We start from the raw sequence: 24,473 nt of genomic DNA on the forward strand, positions 1-24,473 counted from the left end.
GGAGTTGTTTTCTGGCACCCAAAGTGGATAATTGTTACATAAAAGTAGGTTATACTAACCTTACCATAAAGTGATTCGACTCATTTTTATTGTTAATGAATCATAATTTTAGGTTTAAGAGAAAATCACTTTCAAAACGTTTTTTTTAGTAGTGGCTTATAGAAAACCAAATACTGAAATATTATGATGTATCAGATGTTTCTTATTAACGAGGTTTTCAAATCAAGTTTGTTAGAAGTTTGCTTTGAATGAGCAAGGATTTAAAAACAAATGACTTTTTTTGTAAATACAAATATTTGGCTAATTTGGTAGGTTGAAAACGTAGTCAACTAACTCTTTCTAACATCTGCAAGCGAATTTTAACACTTGCACCAAAATATCCCATTTAAGATACACCATATTTTCGAATTCAATATAATATTAACTTCGATAAAAAATAATCCAATCGGCTGATGTATTGCATAGGTTTCACATAAAAGTGTCAATAGAACATATGTTAGGTATAACAGTACAAGCGAAAAGCGCGTAAACAGTTAAATGACCAAGTAAAGCCTGCCTTTTTTCTAATGATAATTATTCTATGCATTAGATTTTGTGCTGAACAATAAATAATTTATTGAAAAATATCAGACTTTTCCCTTCACTTAGAGTAATGCAATTTTATTTCAAAACTGTTGGTGCATAATTTTATGGTATGTTTACTTAACTTGGACTGTCAATCTAAATTAAAACACATCTTACAACAAATTTATTTGGAATTTGCTTGTCCCACCAATAACTGTTTTGTAGTAAAATATTACTACTTACACTTTGTTAGTAGTCAAGATGCTACAACACAATTTCTGAACTTCCTTGTTAAACAGTCTGAAAATGTGCGATAGAATAAATTGACAGAGCTTTGCTCATGTTTGACTCAAGAGTTTAAATTGTTGGTTGATATTCCTTGATAGAATATTTCGTTCGGGAATAGTTGTAGTAAATTTTAGGAGAGTCTTACAGAATGCCGTTGTATTTATCAAACAACGTCTAAATTAGTGATTGTTATCAAGCGTTCTTCATTTTTTAAGAATTCAAACAATTATTTAGTTGTAATGATATCACTTAAGTAACTAAATTATATTCCTAACAACAATATTAGATTTAAAATATTTCGTTCCCCACAGGTTTTCAGTAGGTAAGTTTTTAGTGATTACACAAGGTAAGCTCATCAGCTATTATTCTTTTTATACAAAATTTGTAAACATTAAGTATTTTTCAACTCACTATTAGTTATAAGTACAGCCCAAAATATGGAAGTTGTGAACGGTTTTAAATTCTTAACTAAGAACTGCTCAAATCACCACCTTAGGATACCTAAGCTCACATGATATTTACATATCACGCATTTCACACTGCAAACCAAGTACATTCAATGCACAGAAACCAACAGTTTAAATCTTATTTTTTCATATTCCAGTAAGTTTTTAAGGTATGTCTAATAAGTGAGCGATTTGTAATCGACTTCCTAGTCGCTAGTAAACTAATACTCTTGAAACCAGAACAGTAAACAGAACGCGGGAAGTGTGGAAGCAGGATGATTTTAAGGGTTATTATATATTAAGAAAATAAAACTATTGACGAGATTATACAAACATCTGAAAGACGCACTAATATCGATAACCATTTTAGCAATTATCCATTCACAATACTGAAATTTTATGATTCCTGATTAGACAAACTATTTCCAGGAACTTCTCGGCTTCACAACACATTTTCGAGAAATTATCAAGATCTAAGTGTCCATTAAGCCTATTAATCTTGTTTCACTAGTAGCAACTAAGCTCGGTTCCTCTTCTACCCAGTTCGTAAATTTAATATTCCTGTTATATCCCGACGAGAATTATGAACAGTAAGTTTTGAGAACTATTTGCGGATCAATACGATACATATATTTTTATTGTGTAATTATTAAGTAACTAAGTGATGTGAACAGGGATACAAGAAACCCTGACAAACTACGAAAGCTATTTTTCAAGACGTTATTTCATTTTATTCAGAGCTTGTAAAACACTGATTTTTATTTCTGTACCTCTTTTATTCCACAGAACATGAGCTTTTGTTCGATGTATCATTCATTGCCATACCCCTTTTTGTTTCGAAGCTATTATAATTTAAACATAATATTTTGCACCTTATTTCCTACCCTAATTCTCAGTTTTGGACATAATTGTATTTTTCCAAATTATTGTACGTTGTGGTCAGGTAAATCACCTATTTATTCATGTACCTTTTTGCACTGATCTGAATTCAGGGAGTTCAGCGATTTCACAGGAAATCAGGATATCGCAATACAGTCGATAGTGTTCCAACTGACTTGTCTTCTCTCATTCGCGTGCTTGCCAGCCAATCAGGTACTAGAATAGTTCTCTTCTCTCTACCCCACCTCGAACTCACGCGTACTAGCCTCAAGGTTAAACCGGCCAGCCTATTGCGTCAAGGTCTTAATCTAAAGTAGACAGATCAAGGTCATAACACTAAGCTATGCATATTCATGTTCCTCTCATTATAAGCTTTATTTTGACCTATAGTCTATTATTATACGATTTACCGTTCTCGAGTTATGCCTAGTCTATTAATTACAGTTCCCCACAATCACAGCCACTTTTGGTTAGATCTTGTACAAATGTTGTTTTCTATTTTGTAGTGTGATGACTATTCGGTTTGTATATAAACCCGATATGTTTGAAATACATGATTCATGCCGCTGAGGCTGAGATTGGTGTTCTGAACTTAACAGGCAAGGCTAAACAGGAAGGAAGACCGATAAAGACTCTAAAATGGTCGTACGGGCCCATACGTCATTGGTCCGGTCAATAAGCCAGTGTTTTATCATTGGCGGTATCACCACGTTATATATTAATGGGGCACAAGTTATAAGAATTTCTCATAAGCCTTATATCATCAATTGAATAATTATCTCATATAATAAATACTATAACTTTTCATTTTCAGATATGTTTTATTTTAAAATCTAGCGAACATAACAAAGTGGGATTATCATCACCCCTTTTTTTAATATTCGATAAACGTGCTGTATCGATTATTTTACCGTTCATCTGGTAGGTCAGTGTAACACATTAATGTAATTTACACTAGAGGTTTCATTTCGAATAATCCAATTACTGTGTTATGTAAACACATCATTTTAGTATAGCCTAACATGGTGGATAGTAAACAAAAAATAGAGTGAGTTATATATATTTGAAATGAAATCAATAATAAGAATTACACTTATCCAATAAATGCTAAACATTAAACACTTATTGTAAACTGTAGATAACCTCGACCAATATAAATAAGTGACCAAATTTATATTTGAAAATACACTTTTATTATCGCTGACACGTACTAACTATTCACTTAGTGATAGGACGATATATATATATTATATATAATGTTTTAATTTTACTGATCAAAACGAATATATTATTAGTAGTTGCGGTTGACAAGATTGGAACGATTCGAATGATGCCATTGAACTATTGATGAATACATTTCAGAATTTCAATATATGATGTTGCTGAATATTCACAGTCAGCTAACAAGGCAGGTACGTAGAAGGATGTATACTATTTCCATGAGAATAACCTGGCTTCCTCAGAATATCGATCTTCTCTAAAAATGAACGCATCACGATTACACCATCCAGCTTACAAAGTACATGTTGTGACCTTAATGTCTGGCCTTTCTACCACGCGAATTATCCACCAATCAGAATACGACTTATACAAATCTTCACTCTATACCGACCAATGACTTTCAACCGGTGTGGGCAGTCTAGCGCCTTGTTGGTCCGAGGTCCTTCTAGCCCGTCTGCTTGAGTCCAAAAAAAGCACAATACCAGCTTCCGCAATATGAATTATGTATTTCAAACATACTCTGTTTATATACCAATCAGACAGACCACAACGTACCATAAAATAGAAAATAATATGTGTACACAAATAAGCCAAAAAGTGGCTGTGAACGCGTGAGATAGTAATTAACAGACTGAACATAGATTAAGAACCGTAAATTGTATAGTAATAAATTATAGGTCAAAATAAAGCTTATAATAAGGGGAATATAAACACACATAATGTAGTTATTGAGTAATTATACAATAAGAATATTTATAGAATATTAGTCTATTAACAGTCCTCGGAAGTTACCTGTAACTTAATCTTCACTGGGTTATAATAGTACAACTTGACTTAAATCCTCATCCTAAGCTACAAATCTCTTCCATTATACTGAAAACCAGAAAAAACATTTAACATGAAGTCATGTACCGTACAAATAACATTAGAATAACCGTGGCTTGAATTTGTTCTTCTTAACTGCCATCATAATGATGAACAATTCTCCATACCTTCCTTCCCATTTTGCAGTCCTCAAAGCCTGTCCCTCAATAATATCGAGAATTTAAAAAATGACATACTCGATGATTGTTGTTCTAAGGATATGAAAGCCAACAATTTGTGCACTGATTACTTTTCAATAACATTGAGCTCTAATGACCACGTATCATTAAATTAAATCCAATCTCGAAACTGGTTACACGAGGAGATAATTAATTTCTCTGAACGTCATGCCTTAATGTATCTGTAGGAAAAAAGTGTGCCTAGATTATATGATGACATATATCGGCATCGATACCAACCACTGTTTTTTTAATATTTATAACTGGACTCTAAAAATTTATCTTTAAGGGTAAGGAGAGAGAACCAGTCATTTTGATGTCACCCTTTTCAAACGCCCCTAATTTTAATTACCGACTGCCATAAAAAAACAATCAACTCGTTTACCTTAATGTATAATATTGGTCAGTCATATATGCATAAATTCTTTGTCTGATATTGAGTTGTTTCGTTAATTTGTTTTCTAGGGCCAATTACCATAGAGAGACCTTTACACACTTATTTAAACTAATTTTTTGCTCAAAGGTCGTCATAATATTGAGTGGTTCAATACATTTATGAGGACATTAAGATGGTAGTAACTAAATAATTAATTAAGTGTAACTCACTTATTCGTTGCTTCCTTATGCTTACTTTTTATGGATATATTGTCAAATTTTATGTATGAGGCCCAGTAATACTAAACAGGTCCCCAAACCATTGGAAGTAAGGGAAGGCATTGATCTGCAACTTACTGGCTGAATTGCACTACAACTTTAAAGCTTATTCATCTCAATAACTAAGAAAAATGTTTGGGCATTCAGCTTTGAGCTACAAATTTTGCGTAAGAGTTAATGATGATAACTTATTCTCCTTCCGTATCGAATCACATGGAGCGGTTCACGAGCTTAATTTGTTGGAGGAGTCTTGATACATCACATGGCTTTATAGAAGCCGGACAATTGATGAGCCGTCTCAAGACCTAACAATAGATGATATACGCTATTGAAAGTAGATGATCATGCACCCGGTCAATGTAATTTTATTTATTTAAACACATAACCATTGGTACAAGGAGGCACCAAATAGATATGCGCCACATAAATCATTCGATTTGTGTGAGAGCTGGGATACTGCCCGGGTGCCCAAACAGAAGCAGGTGGTTTTCTTAGGGGCCACACCCGGAGCCGTTGATCTAAGGTCTGATCCATAAGGCAGTGGAGCGACGTCAACAGATGCAGTCCCATGGGAGCCGATGAACAGCGATTGGTCCATACGCCATTTGTTCCCTCAGAACACTGAGGCCCATGTGCACTATTGGTTTGGAATCAGGGTTTTCCAACTCTTCTAGGTGGACTCTCCGTGTCCACCAACCCGGTTAAAGCGTCGGTTATTCGCTTTTCTTTCTCTCACTTTCGTGAACAACACCCCCGGCCACGAGAAGGCAGTGAGTAGGACTTCCCTGGCAGTGGTTTTATGCACGTGGCCATATAAGAGCATTTGGAGAGGGAGAGCTAACTCTCCCCACTCTCGGTCGTAACAGGCCATTTGTGTAATGGGTCTAGTCAACTGTAGGAAGTGTAACTAAATCAGACTACAGCACAACAGAGCTTTTAATAGTTACTGTCATCCTATCACATTGAATCAATTAATTTATCAGATGATGTTTAACAAATAAATTTTACTTTGTTTTCTTCTAGAAAATTAAACCTTGATTAATGCATATTTATCAGAAGGGGTTTGTGGAGATTTTAGAAATTTCACTGATTGAAATTATGAGTCAATTAAAACTGGACCACCATGGAAAACCTGGAAGCACTGGATGGCCGTTTCGCCCTAGTATGGGACTCCTCAGCGGTGCGCATCCACGGTCCCGCACCCCGCGAGAGTCGGACCAAGGACCTATCAGTCTCGCGCCAGGCGCCTAACCAACTAGACCACTGAGCCGGCATCCAATGGTGCTAATGTCTAACTTCAACCAATCCATGAAGTTGCGCCACCTTATACCATTGTCTTCAGTGATCTGATATCTCACAACAGACCTGGTTGAACTCCACTGGTAACGGCTTCTCACTAGAACTCCAGGAGTATCTCTTGAAGTCAGTCACTAGTGAGCAGATGATTATTATCACACATAAATAAAAATTAATCAATATTAGAAATCATAATGATTTAATCAATTATATTGACAGATAAGAAGAGATATAAGGAAAAATAATGAAAAACAACAACGCATTAAATCAATATTAATGGTTAAAGATTTAGTGCACAAAATAGATTATTGAATTTTGATCAATTGAAAACTAAACCATTAAAATTTAGGCTTAAATCAATATCCAATAAAAACAATAGAAGACAATTTTATATAATAGAAGTGGTATTGTAAACAAAACTTAAGTATCACTCTTAATGAATGGAAATAGGATGTTGATAATAAATGTAAGTCACTTATATGGAGATGTTTCCTTTTTGGAAATGAGTATTTCACTAAGTTACGGATAAAGTAATCTGATTTTTTAATTTTAAAAAATGGACATTTTTGAACAAAGTTAAGTAAACTGACTGAGAGAAATAAATAAACAAATAAACAAACAAATAAATGAATATATTACTTCAGAATCATTTGTCATTATTCATCATTGATACCACATTTTAGATTCAATGGAATAGCACGTTCCATTTGTTTAGGTAACGGAAGATTTAATTCATTCATAATTTTAACAAATTCAATTTTGGTTTTAGTTAATCTAAAAAATTAAAAATGAATATGAATATGAAAAAGAGAGTAGGATAGAACAGTTTTGAAATTTTAAACTGAAATTAATTGGATTGAATCATTATTATTGGATGATCTAAGGAACATTGATGTATGTTAGATCAAAGCGGATATTTAAGTTGACAATTAGTAAGAAATGAATACATTTTAAGTGTTAAATTAGATTTACATAGATCTTTATAAAGTATAGAACGTGTACATGATAGGTTGAATAAATTTTAAAACAAGGCAGTAAATTTCCATAGTAGTAGTAAGTAGATCCCCAAATAGATAGTTCTTAAGTTTTCGACAATAATACTGAACTCATTAGTTTAACTGGACACATTTTAACTGAAGATGATCAGTCATGCATCCGCACCAGATGGCCTACCGGCCATCCTACGCATCTTTCGTAACAAGTACCTAGCTTAAGTCAGACGCTTCTCCACATATTGACAACCTTTCAAATATATCTTTGAACCCGCTTCATTCCTTTGGGAACATTCAATCAAAAGAATGCTACGAACAAAAGCATTGTCAAACCCGGAATATACATGGTGTGCTCAATGTGATCCAGTATGCCAAACAATAAACTGTGAGTCTGCTTTTTGTTATAACATCATATATTTTTTAAATATCATATTACTTTGTGTCTTGGGATTTTCCAGCCTATTTATATATTCTATCTTCATAAAGTCGGCAACCGTAGCCGGTGGACATAGCCGTGTTATACAGCACTGAAGTGATGAAGAATGCCCGCCATCTCGTCTTCGTTGTCGCCAATCAAGCTTAGATAGGAAGATCTGTCTTAAGAGGCCAACGTAGGAAGTTCGTTGACCACTGACCTCCCTAATGCATAGCAATACTTTTATTCTTGAGCTGTGTTGCAATTCGGTATTGTGGAAGATTAGGAAACATCACTAGTAGACATACCAGGTATAAATCACCCATTTAAATCGCGCGGTACTGCCTTCACTACTGAGAGGAATCGAGAACACGGGTCTGCCAAACTGTGCTCGTGTAAGCAAGGTTCTGCATAGCGGAACTAGGTTTCGATAATATCAGGCCAGAACTAGAGGTTTGTGTAAAATTAATGCAATGAGATGAGTACTTCAATGTGTAACAGATCACAACATAATGTGCATTATTCAGGGGATATAATCCTTCATACGATTTCTTATTTATTTGTAAGTTTGAGTAAGAAAGAACAGAGAATGTAATAGAACAATATGAATTCATTATATTTCACAGTTTCTAATTATCTGTATAAAACCCGGCACTAATCCTTAAAAAAGACTCAGGTATCCATTCTTCATAAGTTTTGAATAACCTTGAGTTGGAGATATAGAATAATCAGTGATGATAATTGTGGAAGAATCAACTATTGTTCAGGCGTTTGCTTACTTATAGGTTAAATATATGAATATTCTAGAAGAGAAAACTGGGGACAGGGAAACAGAATTTTTCCGCGAGATCGTAGATTAATGCCATAAATTAAGTAACAGTTTAACCAATATAAACTAGGTGAATAAAGCTCATAATAAGGAATAAGATAGTGGAAATCGTGATTAAGGTCATGGAGAAAAATCTCGCACAGTAACTTCATGTAAACGAGGTCACCAAGGCAAAACAAAATTGAGAACTGTATCGTTATGGATACAAAAATTCGATTTCAATCTTTTTATTAGAGTGGCTCCAGCAAAACGCAATAAATTTTAATTTTCGTGCACATTGATATTTCCTAAGGACTTTTAAGCATCAGCATCATGTTCAATGTTAAACAAATGTCAAGCAACTGCACTGTCGAAAAATTCCTGTTCTTGGTCGCAAATTTGGTGGAATGTGTTCATACATGCGGATACTGACCCTACTTTCTATTCTTCTGATGTAGATGATTTGACATGCACATGTAAACTGGTAAACGCAATTGAAGAAAACATAAATTGGGGATTTGTCTACCATTGACTATCGCAATGAGAACTTCGTTTAGTCTAGAGAGAAACTCAGCCGCATACACCTAAAAATTAAAACAAGATTAGTTTGAAACATATCATGGATATTTAGAATATGTTAATATCTGGGGAACGATTAGTGTGCGTGTACGCTGAAAATTCAATATATACAAGTTTCACATTTAGTGTATATATATATATATATATATATATATATATAAACTTACCGAGGATTAAACGCCTTTTCCTCGCCAACAGTAGTCATAGTGTTGCCTAAATAATCATGAGCAGGAAACAATGTATAATCATTTGGAAGACTAAAGATTTGTGAATAGACTGAATCATATAATGTCTCAGCTGAGCCTCCTTGAAAATCTGTTCTTCCACAACCACGAATTAAAAGTGTGTCACCAGTGAAAGCAACACCAGCGGAATGCAATACTAGCGTCATACAACCTGATGTATGCCCTATGAAGTTAATATAAGGCATTGATAATGGTAATAACAATGAAGTCAACATATAAGTTTAAAGAGCTACGTAATAAAAATTCCGTTCAGTTCTATTACAATTACGAGTAATGCAATACATTATAGATTTTTAGAAAACGATGAACTGAAAACAAAAGTGAATTTTGTATATTTGCTTCATTTAACCTTAGAAAGTTAAAAAATGATCAACTACACAGTCACATGTTTTTCAAATAAAATTAAAGGTGACTTTAATACGAGCCTACCTGGAGTACTTCGACATTCTAATTCGAAATTTCCAAATTTAATAACATCTCCATGTTTTATTATCTTGTCAACTTTGACTCCATCATAGTGCGACAACACACTGAAAGATCCAGGAATTTGCTTTAACAACCCACTGCCAGTTACGTGATCCGCATGCAAATGAGTATTTATTATCGGACCCAATTTAAGATTCAACTGAGATATCTAAATTACAATATATCAATAGAAATAGATGAAAAATTTGCTACAATAACAATTGCGATTATTCTACTATAAATAAACACTAAAAACCTAAGATGGTTGCTTAGTAGTGCCCTGGTACGGCCGAGGGTGTGGAGTTATCTGTTTCTCTCCAAATGCTCTCACGCGTAGACGACCACTGTCAGGGAAGCCCTAATCGCTGCCTTCACGAGGCGAGGGTGTTGTTTACGAAATTGAGAGGACGAAAAGGGAATGTCCGGAGCTTTAACCAGGTTGATAGATATGGAGGATTCACCTAGAGGAGTTGGAAAACCCTGATTCCAAACCAATGGTGCACATGGGCTCCAGTATCCTGAAGGAACAAATGGTGTATTAACCAATCATTGGTTACCGGCTACCATGGGACTGCATCTCCTGATGTTGCTTCACTCCCTCATGGATCGAACTTTAGGTGAACGGCTTCGGGTATGGCCCGCTAAGAAAACCACCTGCTTCGGTCTGGGCACCCATACACAAATCAAGTGATTTGTGTGGTGCATATTTATTCGGTGCCCCTTTGTACCAATATTTGTGTTCAAATAAATAAATAAATTTCCGGTAACTATGGGAGAGATAAGCATTATATAATAGGAATTTGTTTTGCACTTTTTAGAGATTGGATAATTGACTGTAAATATCTCACCACTAAGCTTGATGAATTAAATAACACTAAGTTTATAAGAATATGAAAAAAATGTGTATGATTATTTATAGTAACTGTTTGTTTGTCTTGCTAATGAGGATTTGTGAAATTATTGGGCAAATTATTGTTCCGTATACGTAAAATAGTTTATGTCACCGAAGTGCTTGGACGATATCATGGGTCTTAGGCAGTGAGAATTATTTTCAGGCAATTTTTATGTATTTTAAGTTGGGTGCCGAGATTGGGGTAGTATCCGAATCTATAACTTGGTGATTGAAAGGATAATGATTAGACCAATGAATTATACCTAGATGGGAATGAGATTTGAAAATATCTGAATGAACGGCTGAGGATTTGTGAGTTTAAATAGATAAAATTATGGGGTTTTAAGCCCTAGGTAATTAAATATTTTACCGAGAAAGAGAAACAATGCTAGAACAAAGTCGCCAGTTGCAAATTTGAACTCAGATATGTCTGTAATTAGTGATCGCAATCACCTGGACAGTAGAATGTCATGAAGTTAACCTTAAAAGAGAAGATAACTTTGGTTTGCTTTCAGCTAATGAGCATAAAGTATGTAAAATTTACCTGACGAGCGAAAGTTACAACTATTTCGTCAGTAATGATCTCAAACGACAACTGGAGTACTGTAAAATCATTAGGTCAATGTTTGTGTTAGGTTGAAAAGACCACGCAGAAATTTGAGGTAGCTAACTCGAATGAGCATGATTGGATTATATTTCAGTTCTTGGTTAACTGAAAATTCTATATTGGTTGTACTGATAATGGGTAATAGGATCAAAAACGGCATCAACCTATGAAATAATTAAATCATAAAGTTAATCTTGTGTGGCACCATGACCTCAGGCAGTGTCCGGGAGATGATGATTCATGTAAATCCACTCTATCTGACTACGAATAGCGAGCATCATATTGTTTTGTTCCCTTTACTGTTTATTTTCAGTTTTTTCATTGTTTTGAAAACATAGTTTTATCGTTGTTTGTCTTTGCAGTTCTTAATGAAGTGTAATGGTTTTGACGAAAAACATACTTTTATATAACCATGTCCACTGTTTAATCATTCATTTTATACGTACTAGTTGCTCATATCCACTAGCTTTAGTTTCTCTGTATATCGTGTTGTACAGGGTTTCATTGGAATGTTGTATGAAAATACGGTCATTGGAACCGGTACATCATTGTCTACGCCTTATCTTCATATCATTCAACTAATAAAAGATTATCTGAGAAAATGAGCGCATTTATGCTTATGCTCGTTGGCATTCTGTTTTCATACACATATCGACCACATATTCACCATTCGTCAGATTCTAGAACATGGGCATACTTATCGGCGTCCGACAGTGGTGGTCTTTCTTGACTTAAAAGCGACATTTAACTCGGTAGACCGCGAGATTCTGTGGCAGTGTCTGTCATTGAAAGGCGTACCCCAGAAGTACATAAACCTTGTGAAGGCTCTTTACTCGAACACTACCAGTCGAGTCAGAGCTTATAGTGAACTGTCATCTGCTTTTGCAACCACAAGTGGTGTCCGTCAAGGCTGTCCACTTTCCCCATTTTTGTTTAACTTCATCATAGATCTACTGATGGAAATAACTTTCTCGTCGACTGAGTTCTCAGGTATTGATCTCCATCCAGGAAGTCCACTTATCGACTTAGAACACGCAGATGACATAGTCCTGTTTGGTGAAGACGCTGACAAAATGCAGAGTCTTTTGGTAGCACTAAGCAACAATGCCAGAATGTTTGGAATGCGCTTCTCTCCCTCTAAATGCAAGTTATGCTTCAGGATTGGTCCGCGTCAACACCTGAACTAAGGATAGAGAGTGAAGTAGTCGAACGCGAAGTCTGATCAGCCTTAATGGGTTGGTGTCTGACGAAATCTCAGCACGGATTCGAAAAGCTCGCTTGGCTTTTGCCAACTTACGTCACCTTTGGCGAAGGCGAGATATACGTCTATCAATAAAGGGACGAGTATACTGTGCGGCAGTTCGTTCTGTTTTAATTTACGGCAGCGAAACATGGCCATTAAGAGTAGAAGACACTCGTAAGCTACTAGTATTTGACCACAGACGCCTTATAAATATTGCTGGCATCTGCTGGGATCACCGCGTAAGTAATAATGAGGTTAGACGCAGAGTATTAGGGAACGATGGTAAATCTGTTGATGAAGTTGTGAATCTTCATCGACTGAGATGGTTGGGCTACGTGTTACGTAAGCCTGAACACCGATTACCACGACGTGCAATGCTAACCGGTGTTCGGGATGGTTGGAAGAAGGTTAGGTACGGCCAAACCAAAACGTGGTATCAGTGATTGAAGTCACTAACTTCTAGTCTTAGCCATGTTGGTAGATGCAGACTACTTGGTTGGGGTCCGCGTGACTATTGGAACCAATGGTTGGAGACTCTTGGTGACATGGCTCAGAATCGATCACAATGGTGTAGGTGTATACACTCTCTGTCTTCCCTTAAACTAAGAGATTAAAATCGCTTCATATCTTTCTTTCTACGAACTAATTCTTTCTTCCTGTGCTATATCCTTGTTGCAATCTTTCTTTTATATATTACCACCTCTGAATTAACTACTTTTATGAATCCGGTGTCCATCTTGTTGTGTTAATGAGGTATGGAAACTTGGACCGATGCATATATGTGCCTGATCCTACGTTGTAGCTGACTGACTGACAAACAAAAAGTAATTCAGTGAACACAGTTTTATTCACTAATTTAATCCACTCGATTGGTTTTAGATTTAAGATACTCTTAACCACCTATATGACAAAAGGAGAATATGACCACATAACCACTTTTAGAAGTCAGGATTCCGGAAATTTGATGTTGTTAGGATTACCCGAAAATTTATTTATTATTTTACTTAAAAGTTAAGAATTACACCAACCTACAAGTTTTTTATCTCGTTCAACAGTTTCTAAAACAGGGTCGATAATAACAGCATCTTTGGTATGTGAGTCGGCCAGTAAGTAAGTGTATGTAGATGAAACCTTTTCAAATAATTGACGAAATATCAAAGGACCACCGGCAGAAAGTATAGGAACTTTGGATGACATCCTGTAACATAATATAAATCTGTTCAATAAAACAGAGCATTTACCAATCAAAATAATTAAAAATCAAAACGAAAACACTAAGCTTTAAGGAGTATTATGTAAGTCTGAAAAACACACCAAAACTTTGTGAATGTGGATGAAAAACAGTGAAAGTCGGGAATTACAGGTAGTTATAAATTCTACCAAAGGATGGTTAGATTTATTCCTACCAACAAACGAAATATTATTTATTTAAACACGTAAGCATTGGTAAAAGAAGGCATCAAATATATATGCGCCACACTTTGCCATTCGATCTGTGAGAAGGCAGGAATACTGTCTGGGTGCCCAAACAGAAGCAGGTGGGTGCATGATGCTGCAAAAGCCACTCCATCCCCAGCCAGATAAAAAATGATTTACGGTGATGTACTAGTGTATTTGACTTAACTAAATAAGTTCCAAAAGAGGCGAAGAATGATCTTTATTGTACATATGTTATTTACCACACATATGTTGCGGTAGTTTATAAATAGATATGTAACCAACCTCAGCACAAGTTCTGTACAGCTGAGTATATATGAAATGGTGGCATCTATTGAGTACCTTTCAAATAAATCATTTGATTAGGTTGCCGGATGACTTCCCCAATCCAATTACTAAAGTACGCTTGTGTTATTTATGCATGATTCAAGCATTAGTAAAACAGGCCTAACTAAGACTTATAATTACCAACAATTCTCGATTTCCATGGTTTAAATCACGAACTGATTTTAGTTAGGACACTATCGAAAACCAGGAAGTATTGCACAGCCGTTTTGTCTTGGCGTGAGACTCCTCGGCAGTCCATTTCAGAGAATTTAGAATCCAAGAAGTTTTATCTCGCTTGCGAATACTTAACCTTTATACCAATGAGTCGGCGTGCGAGGCCGATCCTGCGTTTAACTGCCTTTGAACGATTGTAGATGTGCACTGCTGAGGAGTCCGATACCAAGATTAGACAATTGTTTCGTACTTTATAGCCTCAAAAGGTGGTCTAGCTAGGATCAGTCCCTAATATAAAAACTGTAAAAATTCTATAATCACCGCTAAACCATAAACTGATATTTTAATATTCCTGAGTTAGACAGTAGTTTGGTTGCATCTTGTCATTAAATGTATTCCAAGGTAGTTTTGTCCCGAAGGTTGACTGTCATTGTAGTGCCATTGCATAGAAGCCTGTCGCGACATCCTACTAACACTTATGGACAAACTGGAAGATAACACTTAGGCCGACTTGAAATAACTGCCCAACAAATTTCAGACAAGACAGTCAACTCTGTAAATAGTTAACCAGTAAAAATTTTCCTTACGTGGTAATGAAAGCATACGCTGATACCTTAAGTAACTGAACTATAGTAATACTCCGAATTCCTAGACCGTTCACAGGTTACACGTTCAAATGTATCTTAACAGGAAAGAAACCATGTGCGAAAAATTTAATTTTGGACGTTTTGTTGGAGACAGAACCTTAATTCAGCCTTAGGGCTAATAACTTAGGTAATTTTGAAAAACGGGGGCTTTGGTTCACTTAACAGCCTTTCGGGTGAGACTATAACCTATGATTTGTCCATAACTTATAGTCTAGCCTCATTTCGTCAGTGTCCACTTTCACGGCAGAAGCATTCTAGGATGTTTTATTTAGATACGTATTTCAGCTAGAAGACAATAAAAAAGCTTAAACACAAACTTAACGCGTAATAATACCTGTAGTGTGTAATCACGCAATCACATTTAAATGATATCTACTTGTATGTATGAATACAACCCGAGCTTCCAAGTTTGGGGTATTCGGGGAAACTCTCGGAGTCAAATGACCTTCACCAGTGTTTGGGGAAATTTTGGGGATATTTCGTTTGTATGGCTAGTTATTTACTAATAAAAAAGACGGCATAATGCATAAAAATGTATTACTATATAACTAACCATAGTTAAAGCTTTTCTTTACTTTATCTACGACTGCAATGTACCTTAAGTCTTGTCTTAAAATATCAACCTCTTAAGGTATGTGTGTAGCAAAAATAGCATCAAAAAGAATTCCAGAGCTTTTAACACATATAAGTTAACGAACCAGGACACGGAAGGGAAGTAATCGATTCTCAAACTTGGTCGAACCAAAGGAATTACTTTACATGAATCCCAGTAAGTTAATAAGCACCAACGACCTTGAGCCAATTAGCGACCAATCAGAAAAAAGTTGTCAGTAATAAAACAATGAACAGTACAAAGTTATGGAATGACAGTGGATTACAGTCATTAACCCTAACAAGTCAAACTATATTTTCCGGCTAAGAAAAAAGGGCAAGTTTTGGATAGATAGATATGTATAAGGAGTCGATCTAGTGTTTTGAGTTAGGGTTGTCACCTCATAATTTTCATCACCAACTGTTATTTTACAGTGCAAAAAGGTCAAGGTAAGTTATAAAGGTTTAAACTTGAGTTTTGAGTTGGATTTACAAATCGTGGACATGGTTTCAAGTGAGAATTGAGTCGGCTAAAGTGCACTGCCTTCTGACCTTGATGTATGTAAACTTACGAAACTTAAGTTTGGGATCTAAAGTGAGAGTAAGATGGTGAAAAGGTTAAGAAGCCTCACTGAATACTCATGGATGCGTAATGGATGACATCAGGTTCATTAGTTGCTGCCTTTGAAGCAGGAAACTTATAATATTCATTTCAAGCACTATCGAAACTTTACTTATTTGGTTGCATAAAAAGTATTTTGGCGAGACTATAATGTATGGACGAATCAATCGGACATGAGATAACAGATCATGGATTTTGGTGTGAAATTTATCCATCCCTTTGACATTTTGTTGTTTCAGTTGATGTCGGTTCGTAATGAAAGTCCTAAATCTAATTCCTAACCTTAAACATCAACTGTAATTCATAATTCTAATTCCTCAAAATGGTTTTTCTACATATATTTCGCACTAGTCAGTAGATGAACATTCGTAAGGTCATTTCAGCGTCGCTAAATGGTCGTCTATCAATTATAGTCCCAGTTCCTCAAAGTAATTTGTTGCCCGTATTTAAGTACGTGTATATTCTCAAAGTTTATTAAGCGTCACACAAAAGTCACCAATAAAATATATTTTCACCTATAGTTTTATTGATTTCAAGCGTTTTAAGAACCAACTTTCACTTAATCCTTACATATATGTTATCTGTTACCTAATTCAAAACTTCGTAAACAAACGGTAGGCGCTGTCTTGATTCCGGTTGGCAAAATCAAGATCGTCAGTACATTATACTTCAACTAGAAACCCCATATCAAAGAGAGATTGAGTGACATGTGGTGTTTGTTCAATATCTTTGTCATATCTTCGACGAACACATTGATTTTAGTGCGCTTGCTTGTTGATGTTTCAGTACCGATCCATATATTTAGTAATGTCTAAGATGTGATAGTCCAGCTATTCCATTGCATTTACACTGGTCAGTTTGCTAGCAATTTATGGATTTGTATATCATGTAGTTTAAGTTGGTGCGCTTGTCTCAGTGCAGTATGGTTTCCCGAAACCTGCAGCTGTTACATTATCAGGCAGCAGGTTGACTGGTTGCAATGTGGGAACAATAAAGTGGTAATTTAAGCGCCAAGAGACGATTGTTCCAAGAACAAATGACTAAGTTAAATCATTGACAATAAAAACTGTGGGTAGGTCGAGGTATAAGTATAATGGGGGAAACGGAGATGATAACATGTGGGTCAGAATGTATTTGTGTCAGCTCTTCAAGCGTTGCGTTTGCTTTCCTTGCATTTCCGTTGCATTTTATGAAGGACCTTCGGATGTGAACTTTTGAGTTTTGGTGAATAGATGTGAATCAACCACTTTTTGCATTCTCATGCTTCTATGTCATAGGATGCTTCTATGTTTCTGGTACATTCTAGCGCAGTCGGTACCGTCATCTGGAAAAATTCTCCCTTGGTTTCAGTTTCAAAGGATAGGAGCTTGAATGACCTCTGTTAGTTAGCAATCGTGGTCTCTTGGTTTAACGTACTTGGTTTTAAACTCGTCAAGATATGGACCTTTAGTAATATGTCAAGGTGAAGAGTTTCATTCGTTGATGATGCGATGGACAATCCGATAGTCATTTGACAAGTAATTTGCTCTAGGTCTCCGAACTTATTTGAGTTGTGAACAGAAATTCTAAATTCTAGAAGGGAAGAAAAATGGGTATGTCAGATGCAACTATTTTATTAATTAATTCAAAGAATAAAATCAAGAAACCCCCCGTTTGACGAGACGCAAGGAATAGTTTCTAGTTTGGCCAGTTTATCACCATGCTGCAGCTTTGCGATCTCGGGAGTCAACTGAGATTTCGCTAATGGGGTCTTTACCAGCACCACAATCTGTGGATAAACTTTGAGCGGCCTTGTGATTGTTCACCTACTAACTAGGACTAAATGAGGGTTACAAACCAGTGTGAGGAAATAGAATAATGACTTACAATCGATGGTTAGGGTTAGGAATTAGATTTAGGACTTTCATCACGAACTGACATCAGCTGAAACAACAATACGCCAAATAAATGATTGAATTTCACACCGAAATTCATGACCTGTTATCTCATATCTGATTGATTAGTCTCGCTCCTCTTGTTGTTTTGGTGACGAGCTAGGTGTTTGTATGCTTCTATACACTGTTTAAGAATCGTAGTGATTTCGACATTAAGGTTGGGTGAAGTGTCTGCCTATTGACTAGAGCGTTTGAAGGTACTTAGAAATTGCTGCGCGGTAGAGTACTAAAGTGCCTACACTGAGGAGACTTTTAACTTATCCTACTGAGTCTCTTCAACTGTAAATCTTATTGATGTTTTGATGCAAGGTGGGACGATCACTGTTCATTTTTTATTGTACTTTCTACCGAATTCCAATGACCCTATTTTGCATCATCTTCTTCGTTCTGCTTGACATTTTGGCTATGGTGGCTTTCGTATTGTCTTGGCTCATCACGGTGTCGCTCGAAATGACTGGAAGTTGACGTTTTTTGACGGTGAATCGAAGTACATTGCCGAAATGAAGAGCACTCACCATCTTAATCAGTAGCACTCAATGCTTTTGTTAATGATATTTTCGTCGATTTAAATATTATCTTTTGAATAAACTGTTTTTGATATATCTAGAAATGATGGAATGACACTTCCACATTAGTAAACAAGTTTATTTGTTGGGACTGGTAATTATATTGTGTTCTTTATTGACTTACCCTCCTAATGCAACAAAGATTTAATTATTTGAACTCGGTGAATAATTATTAGTGAGTTAATCAGAAATTTCAAAGATATCATATGAAACAAAAGCTGGACGGACAAGTGAAATACTATAAGGTCGAATAATAAACGACTGTGAACAATATAGTAGTAATAACCGCGAAAAATCAAGAGAGAAGCAAAATGTCCATAGATACTGACGGCAATGGAAGAATGATGAATGTTGTGGTAGAACAAGAAACTGACGACAAGAAAAAATGAGTATGGAGTGTTAGATCCAAATAAAGGTTCGGACTGAAGGATAGCTGTCCAGGTGAGTTAGATACGCTCCCTAGCCCAGTTGAATCCAAAACAAAGTGACTGGGTAAAATGGCGGTAGTGAAATTCATTATAAGTTTAAATTTACATTGTTACCTAAACAAATATGACCACACATGTGTTCAACCAAGAATTGTTCAATTATTCAAATCTGAATTACAACTAATAAGGAGGTTGATAAAGGATGCGAGAAAATTACCAATATCAACAAATAAATATTGTACTATCCTGTCTCAGTAGATCACTCCCGAATTCGTTCAAAAGACAATATTTGGTTGATTTACAACACGGAGTGCTTCCAGTTCTGGAAGAGCACTTCAGTTCACAATGAAAAATGTACAATTCCATTCAATACAAGCAACACAATCAAAAGGAGGAACAAAACAACATGGCTCCCGCCAAGACTAAATATGAAGTAAAACAAAGTAAATGCAGTTCAGGAAGAAACATGGAAACATAGTGAAGGCGTAAGAAATATAAGAACTCTAGTAAAAACAAATATAACCAAGTCAAATGGAATCAAAAAGACTAACAAAATGTACAACTAAAGGAATTAGTAGGAACAAAATGCAAGTACATACATGGAGGGATTTTGCAATGCATTCATACAAGCACGTGCTAACGGATTCTGAAGTGTAGGGTGAGTTAAATAGAACCAGATATCAGGAAAACTATATAATCTGCTGTTGACAACACAGCAAATATCGGCCTGTTGGTTCAACCATGACTAGCGGACTACCTGAACAGGCAGATGCGATATCCTATTCCCATTCTAAATTTTATACTAACCATGACCCAAATCAATAAATGTCTATATGGCTGACGAAATATTTTTGTCCTTTAGATTACGTCAGTGTGATCGAAGAGTCTGATGAACAAGTTATGGTGAGATTATTTAAAGTATCATTAGACAAGATAGATTTGTGTGATGCTGTGTAGATCAAACAGATACTCTAATCCGACTAACTGCGCAATCTGTTGACATTAGATGCTTGAAGAATACAAGCTGTACAGATTCGTTTTTGGCTTTCGGATTAGCGTACTGTGATATCGCTTGACCTAATAAGCCTAGGTGGAAGTTAATAAAAAGGTAAGACGCTAAATTCGACTTTTCCTATTCTTTCTATTTCTGCAAAAAATTGATGAAAATGAGTTATTTTGATGGAAATATTGGCAACAAACACACGTGTTTCGTTTATAGAAGTAAATCTATGGAAATGTTCAGGAACCAAGCCTCATGGGCTGCCGATACAAAGCAATAAAAAGTTAGTTGATGACATCCGTCCGCAAAATAAGTTTATTTGGATGATATCTACACTGATCAAGACCTTAAAGCGGTGTTTTTTTTAGGTGATCATCTACAAAATGTTTCGATCACAATTATCAAGCTGAAATGACAAAACTACTAGGATTTCAATCATGTTTAAAAGTAAAGGGACAACAAACACTGTTTATGAATGTGCGAATGAAATTTTACAGATCTGTATAACATTATCAATCTTGTTTACATCCCTCCTAATATCCTTGTTCCTTGTCTCTGTCTGCCACCCATTTTTATTTTCGAAAGTATCGTTCAATCGATCATCTGTGCTCTCAAAGTAAAAACGTGGAATGTATGAAGCTGCAGAGTTGGCAAAGGGCTGTAAGGCTTATGATCATGTTATGAGGATGACTGAGAATAACAGTTATCTTGACTGTCGATTTCACTATGTCGACGATTTTTTTCTACGTTGGAGAAGTTTTGTAGCTCAGGCGGGTGGTTTTGGTGTAGTTTCGTTCTCTGAGCCAGATCATTTGGTCGCGGAGCCTTCACCAATCAGGAGATCGATGGAAGCCTTACGATCAAACCATCCAACTCAGAGAACAATATTCCTCCAAAATTTTCATCTTCCGAATAATCGCCTAAAATGTTAAAAAATCACCGGAAAATACTTCTCATGGTTTACACATAGTAGGCGAAGCTTTCTGTGCACTATCGCGGTTTGATTTGTTTTTACGGTATCACGTTTAAATAATACGTACACATTTTGTTTGTTTAATCTGATCAACGTAGGTGTACATGAACTCAAAGGAGGGTCTATTGAATAAGCGTCATTAATAAGCATTTTCTCAGCATGTTTTCTAATTGTGATAGCCCTCCATATTGTCCTCGTCTGATTGATTACTTGGTGTTCGTAGGCCGAGAAGGACATTTTCATTCTGAAGAGGTTTGCAATCAGATACCAAGCATTTTGAAATGTTATCCATTGTTAAAACATAAGGACTTTGTTTTGCCTAATGATGTCGTGTACTTCTGCCAGCCTGAAGGATGCCTGTCGTCAAATTTGAGTTCGGCGAATATGGTAATATTTTTTATCACTTTGGTATTAGTAGGGAACTACAACATTTGTGTTTACTTTGACGGATAAAGACTCACAGAAAACTCGCTTCGGGATATGCTTGAACTTCTTTCGACAGTGTAGTGTATTTGATTCAGTAAGTTTTAATGTTTGCGGACGGTTGTCTTTTTTGTTGTTTTGATTACTGGTTGTGACACCTTTGGTCTAATTCCTAAGTGTTTGTAAGCCATTCACTTTATTCTTTCCGGTTATTAATGAACACATACCTTCCAATTAAAGGAACCTTTATGTATTCTGTATATACGTCTTTAGTTACAATGTCATGAAACTCGTTTGTTCTTCTTTATATAAGTGTTTCCAAAAATGTGCTGCATTTCTGACGGTGAGTTTCAACAAACAGAAATTCTTGGACTGTTTTCCGATTAATATTTGACGTTTTAGGTCGTTATGCATTTTAAAAAGTGGCTGTCTAATAAATATGACTATCAAGGCAAATGTATGTCAATGCAAAGATATCTGCTTATGATTCCGGTTATACATGACAATTTGAATAAAACCCAAATTAATTTGAAACGATAACAATAAATGAACTTCAGAAACTAATCATCACACCCATTAAATAGAGCTTCAGTGTGGTACTTGCATTATTTACGGGCTGAAAATGACATTTTCAAGAACGTTTGAGCATACCAGTATGGATAAGATGTCGAATGAGTTTAACAATATTTTGAATCTTGGTGTGATATCAATGGATTTTAAATGGTGAAACAGGGTATTCATTCAAGTACATAAGTAGACGAGAGTAAAAGACATTATCAAGATATATTTTACTAGCGGCTTGTTTTGTGGAATAAATAAGAATGTGTTAGCAATGACCTTAATGCTTTTCTGGTCTCGAGAATACTACGGTGCCCCATTGTTTTTTATTTTAGTATAAAACAAAGAAAAATACCTCACAATTTGAAATGTTCTCGTCTTCATTGGCAAGAAACAAAACGTTCATATAGGGGCTTGATTGACGGTCGTTTGTCACGTATAATATGGTGTATTCAGCCTTGAGCCGCATTGTAGATGTAGGAGTTAGTGATACTAACCATCTACTCAAGGCGAGGTATCTGAAACGAGGGCAAAACCAGCCACACAGTTGGTTGAATATCGAGTGTCTCAAGAACTTAGTTATTTGTGTCTGCTCAGTGTTATATATTTGGACTGTGTGTAGAAGTCGTATTTCTACAGGTAGGATAGATGCAACAGCAGTTACTAACAGGTAATACGAAATATGGTTGAGAATAGCTTAGAATTTACCGTTTAAGTGTACACTGTGTTTACTGATGACAAAATGTAATATTTTTCCATGTCATATTGTATAAACATGCCGACAAGCCCAAAAAGTGTTTTTTTAAATAACACTGTATGACATTTTCGTCAAATGAGGTATTCAGCTCTAGTTGTGGCTGAACGTATAGTTTCAAATGGTTGTTATTGCAGGTGAGTTATGGCCTTTCATCTAAATAACTTGATTTTGTTTACAATTATATGGTTTTAAGCCATTTATTACCATAAAACCGCGTTGGTTCACATGTTTGAGCCAGTTTCTGATACCTTTTATATGAAATTTCATTATGAGCTCTAAATTTAGCGTGAATTCAAGGCTCCAGCAGAACCACAGCCAATAGTTTTAAAAATTTGCAAGAATGTATTTGTGATATCATTAATGATTAATACATTATTTTGGTCCGACAACCACGTAAATCGAATCAAAAATCAGGGTTACGAAGAATCAGTATTGCCAACATTATGTACGTGGTTATAAGAATTAATAGAAAATTTAGGTAACGTTTTGTTGGTCACTAAAAACGACGTAATTTGGAGCATGAGCTTGTGATAAAGTGTCAGATGCAAAAACCCCATTTATATATATAATATTTTTCTAAGAACACAATGTTATTCATCTTGACTTTTTCAGGTATGTTCAAACGAAGATTCCAAAAGTAAATGGGATTCAAATTCAACTCTCGTTGATGCGCCTAAAGATCAAATACTGAGGAATGACAATAAGCAGTCAATATTAACATCCTTATGTTTGATCAGTCACCATCCTTTCTTCTCCAAATTTCGTCAATGTTTGCACTCCCTGAAAGAAATCATCGATAGATGTGATGAATATTTCAAAAAATTATACTCTGCCAAAAGGTAGAATTGTCATTCTGTTTCTTCTCGAGATACTTGTATATTCAATAAGATACTGAAATTTTGGGTCGTTCGTCATAATCTAAGTCTTTCAATTATCACCACTGTACTTGTATTTTTAGAAGTTCCTAGTTGCTAAAGATCATTCCTTATTACAAAGTAGCCTAACACGTCGGATGAGTCAGAACTTACATTTGACAAAGTTAAACACATAAAACAATGGTCAAAAGCACTGTCACATAAATTTCTGTTAAAGAAAAATTAGGCCGTATTTTTCCGTGAACATGAGTAACTATTGGATTATAGTCCTTAGCTGCGGTTTTGAACCATATCCAACAATATCTTTAATCAAAAGTTACGAGATCTAGCATACTCAATCTAAAAACTTTGCAGAGCTAATGAATGATATGTCTACATAAATATTCTTTATTAAATGTCTTTAATTCATGGAGCAATCATCTTTGTTTTTGTGATTTTTTTTATCAATAATCATGTTGCATCTAGTTATAAACATTTCTAAGACGTAGGTGATTCTTAAAATCTAGAGTATTACTTCATGAAGA

The 24,473-nt window shown here is 35.5% G+C and overlaps 2 protein-coding genes across 3 annotated transcripts in view; one reads left to right on the forward strand and one right to left on the reverse strand.

The window, feature by feature from the left end:
- Positions 1-1,278: 1,278 nt before the first annotated feature.
- Positions 1,279-16,052, reverse strand: ETHE1_1 (Ethylmalonic encephalopathy 1). Of its 2 annotated transcripts, XM_012936859.3 has the most exons (6): positions 15,921-16,052; positions 13,670-13,835; positions 9,860-10,064; positions 9,353-9,593; positions 7,031-7,165; positions 1,279-3,194 (listed from the first exon to the last, which is right to left on the reverse strand). In XM_012936859.3, exons 2-5 carry the CDS (start codon positions 13,832-13,834, stop codon positions 7,048-7,050), a joined length of 729 nt encoding a protein of 242 aa, XP_012792313.2. In that variant the 5' UTR covers position 13,835; positions 15,921-16,052; the 3' UTR covers positions 1,279-3,194; positions 7,031-7,047. The 2 variants fall into 2 exon arrangements, with proteins under 2 accessions (XP_012792313.2, XP_051068903.1); XM_051212973.1 differs by lacking the exon at positions 1,279-3,194 and having other exon boundaries at positions 6,577-7,165; positions 9,353-9,398; positions 13,670-13,853.
- A 5,387-nt stretch (positions 16,053-21,439) lies between these two features.
- MS3_00004974 (uncharacterized protein) overlaps positions 21,440-24,473 on the forward strand; it is a 68,097-nt gene continuing 65,063 nt past the window's right edge. The window contains exons 1-3 of the mRNA XM_051212974.1: positions 21,440-21,723; positions 21,755-21,856; positions 23,687-23,913. Of these exons, the coding sequence (XP_051068904.1) occupies positions 21,496-21,723; positions 21,755-21,856; positions 23,687-23,913 (557 nt within the window). The 5' untranslated portion in view covers positions 21,440-21,495. The remainder of the gene's footprint in view (positions 21,724-21,754; positions 21,857-23,686; positions 23,914-24,473) is intronic.

Source organism: Schistosoma haematobium, chromosome 3 (genome assembly GCF_000699445.3).
Source record: "Schistosoma haematobium chromosome 3, whole genome shotgun sequence".
Lineage (NCBI taxonomy): Eukaryota > Metazoa > Platyhelminthes > Trematoda > Strigeidida > Schistosomatidae > Schistosoma > Schistosoma haematobium.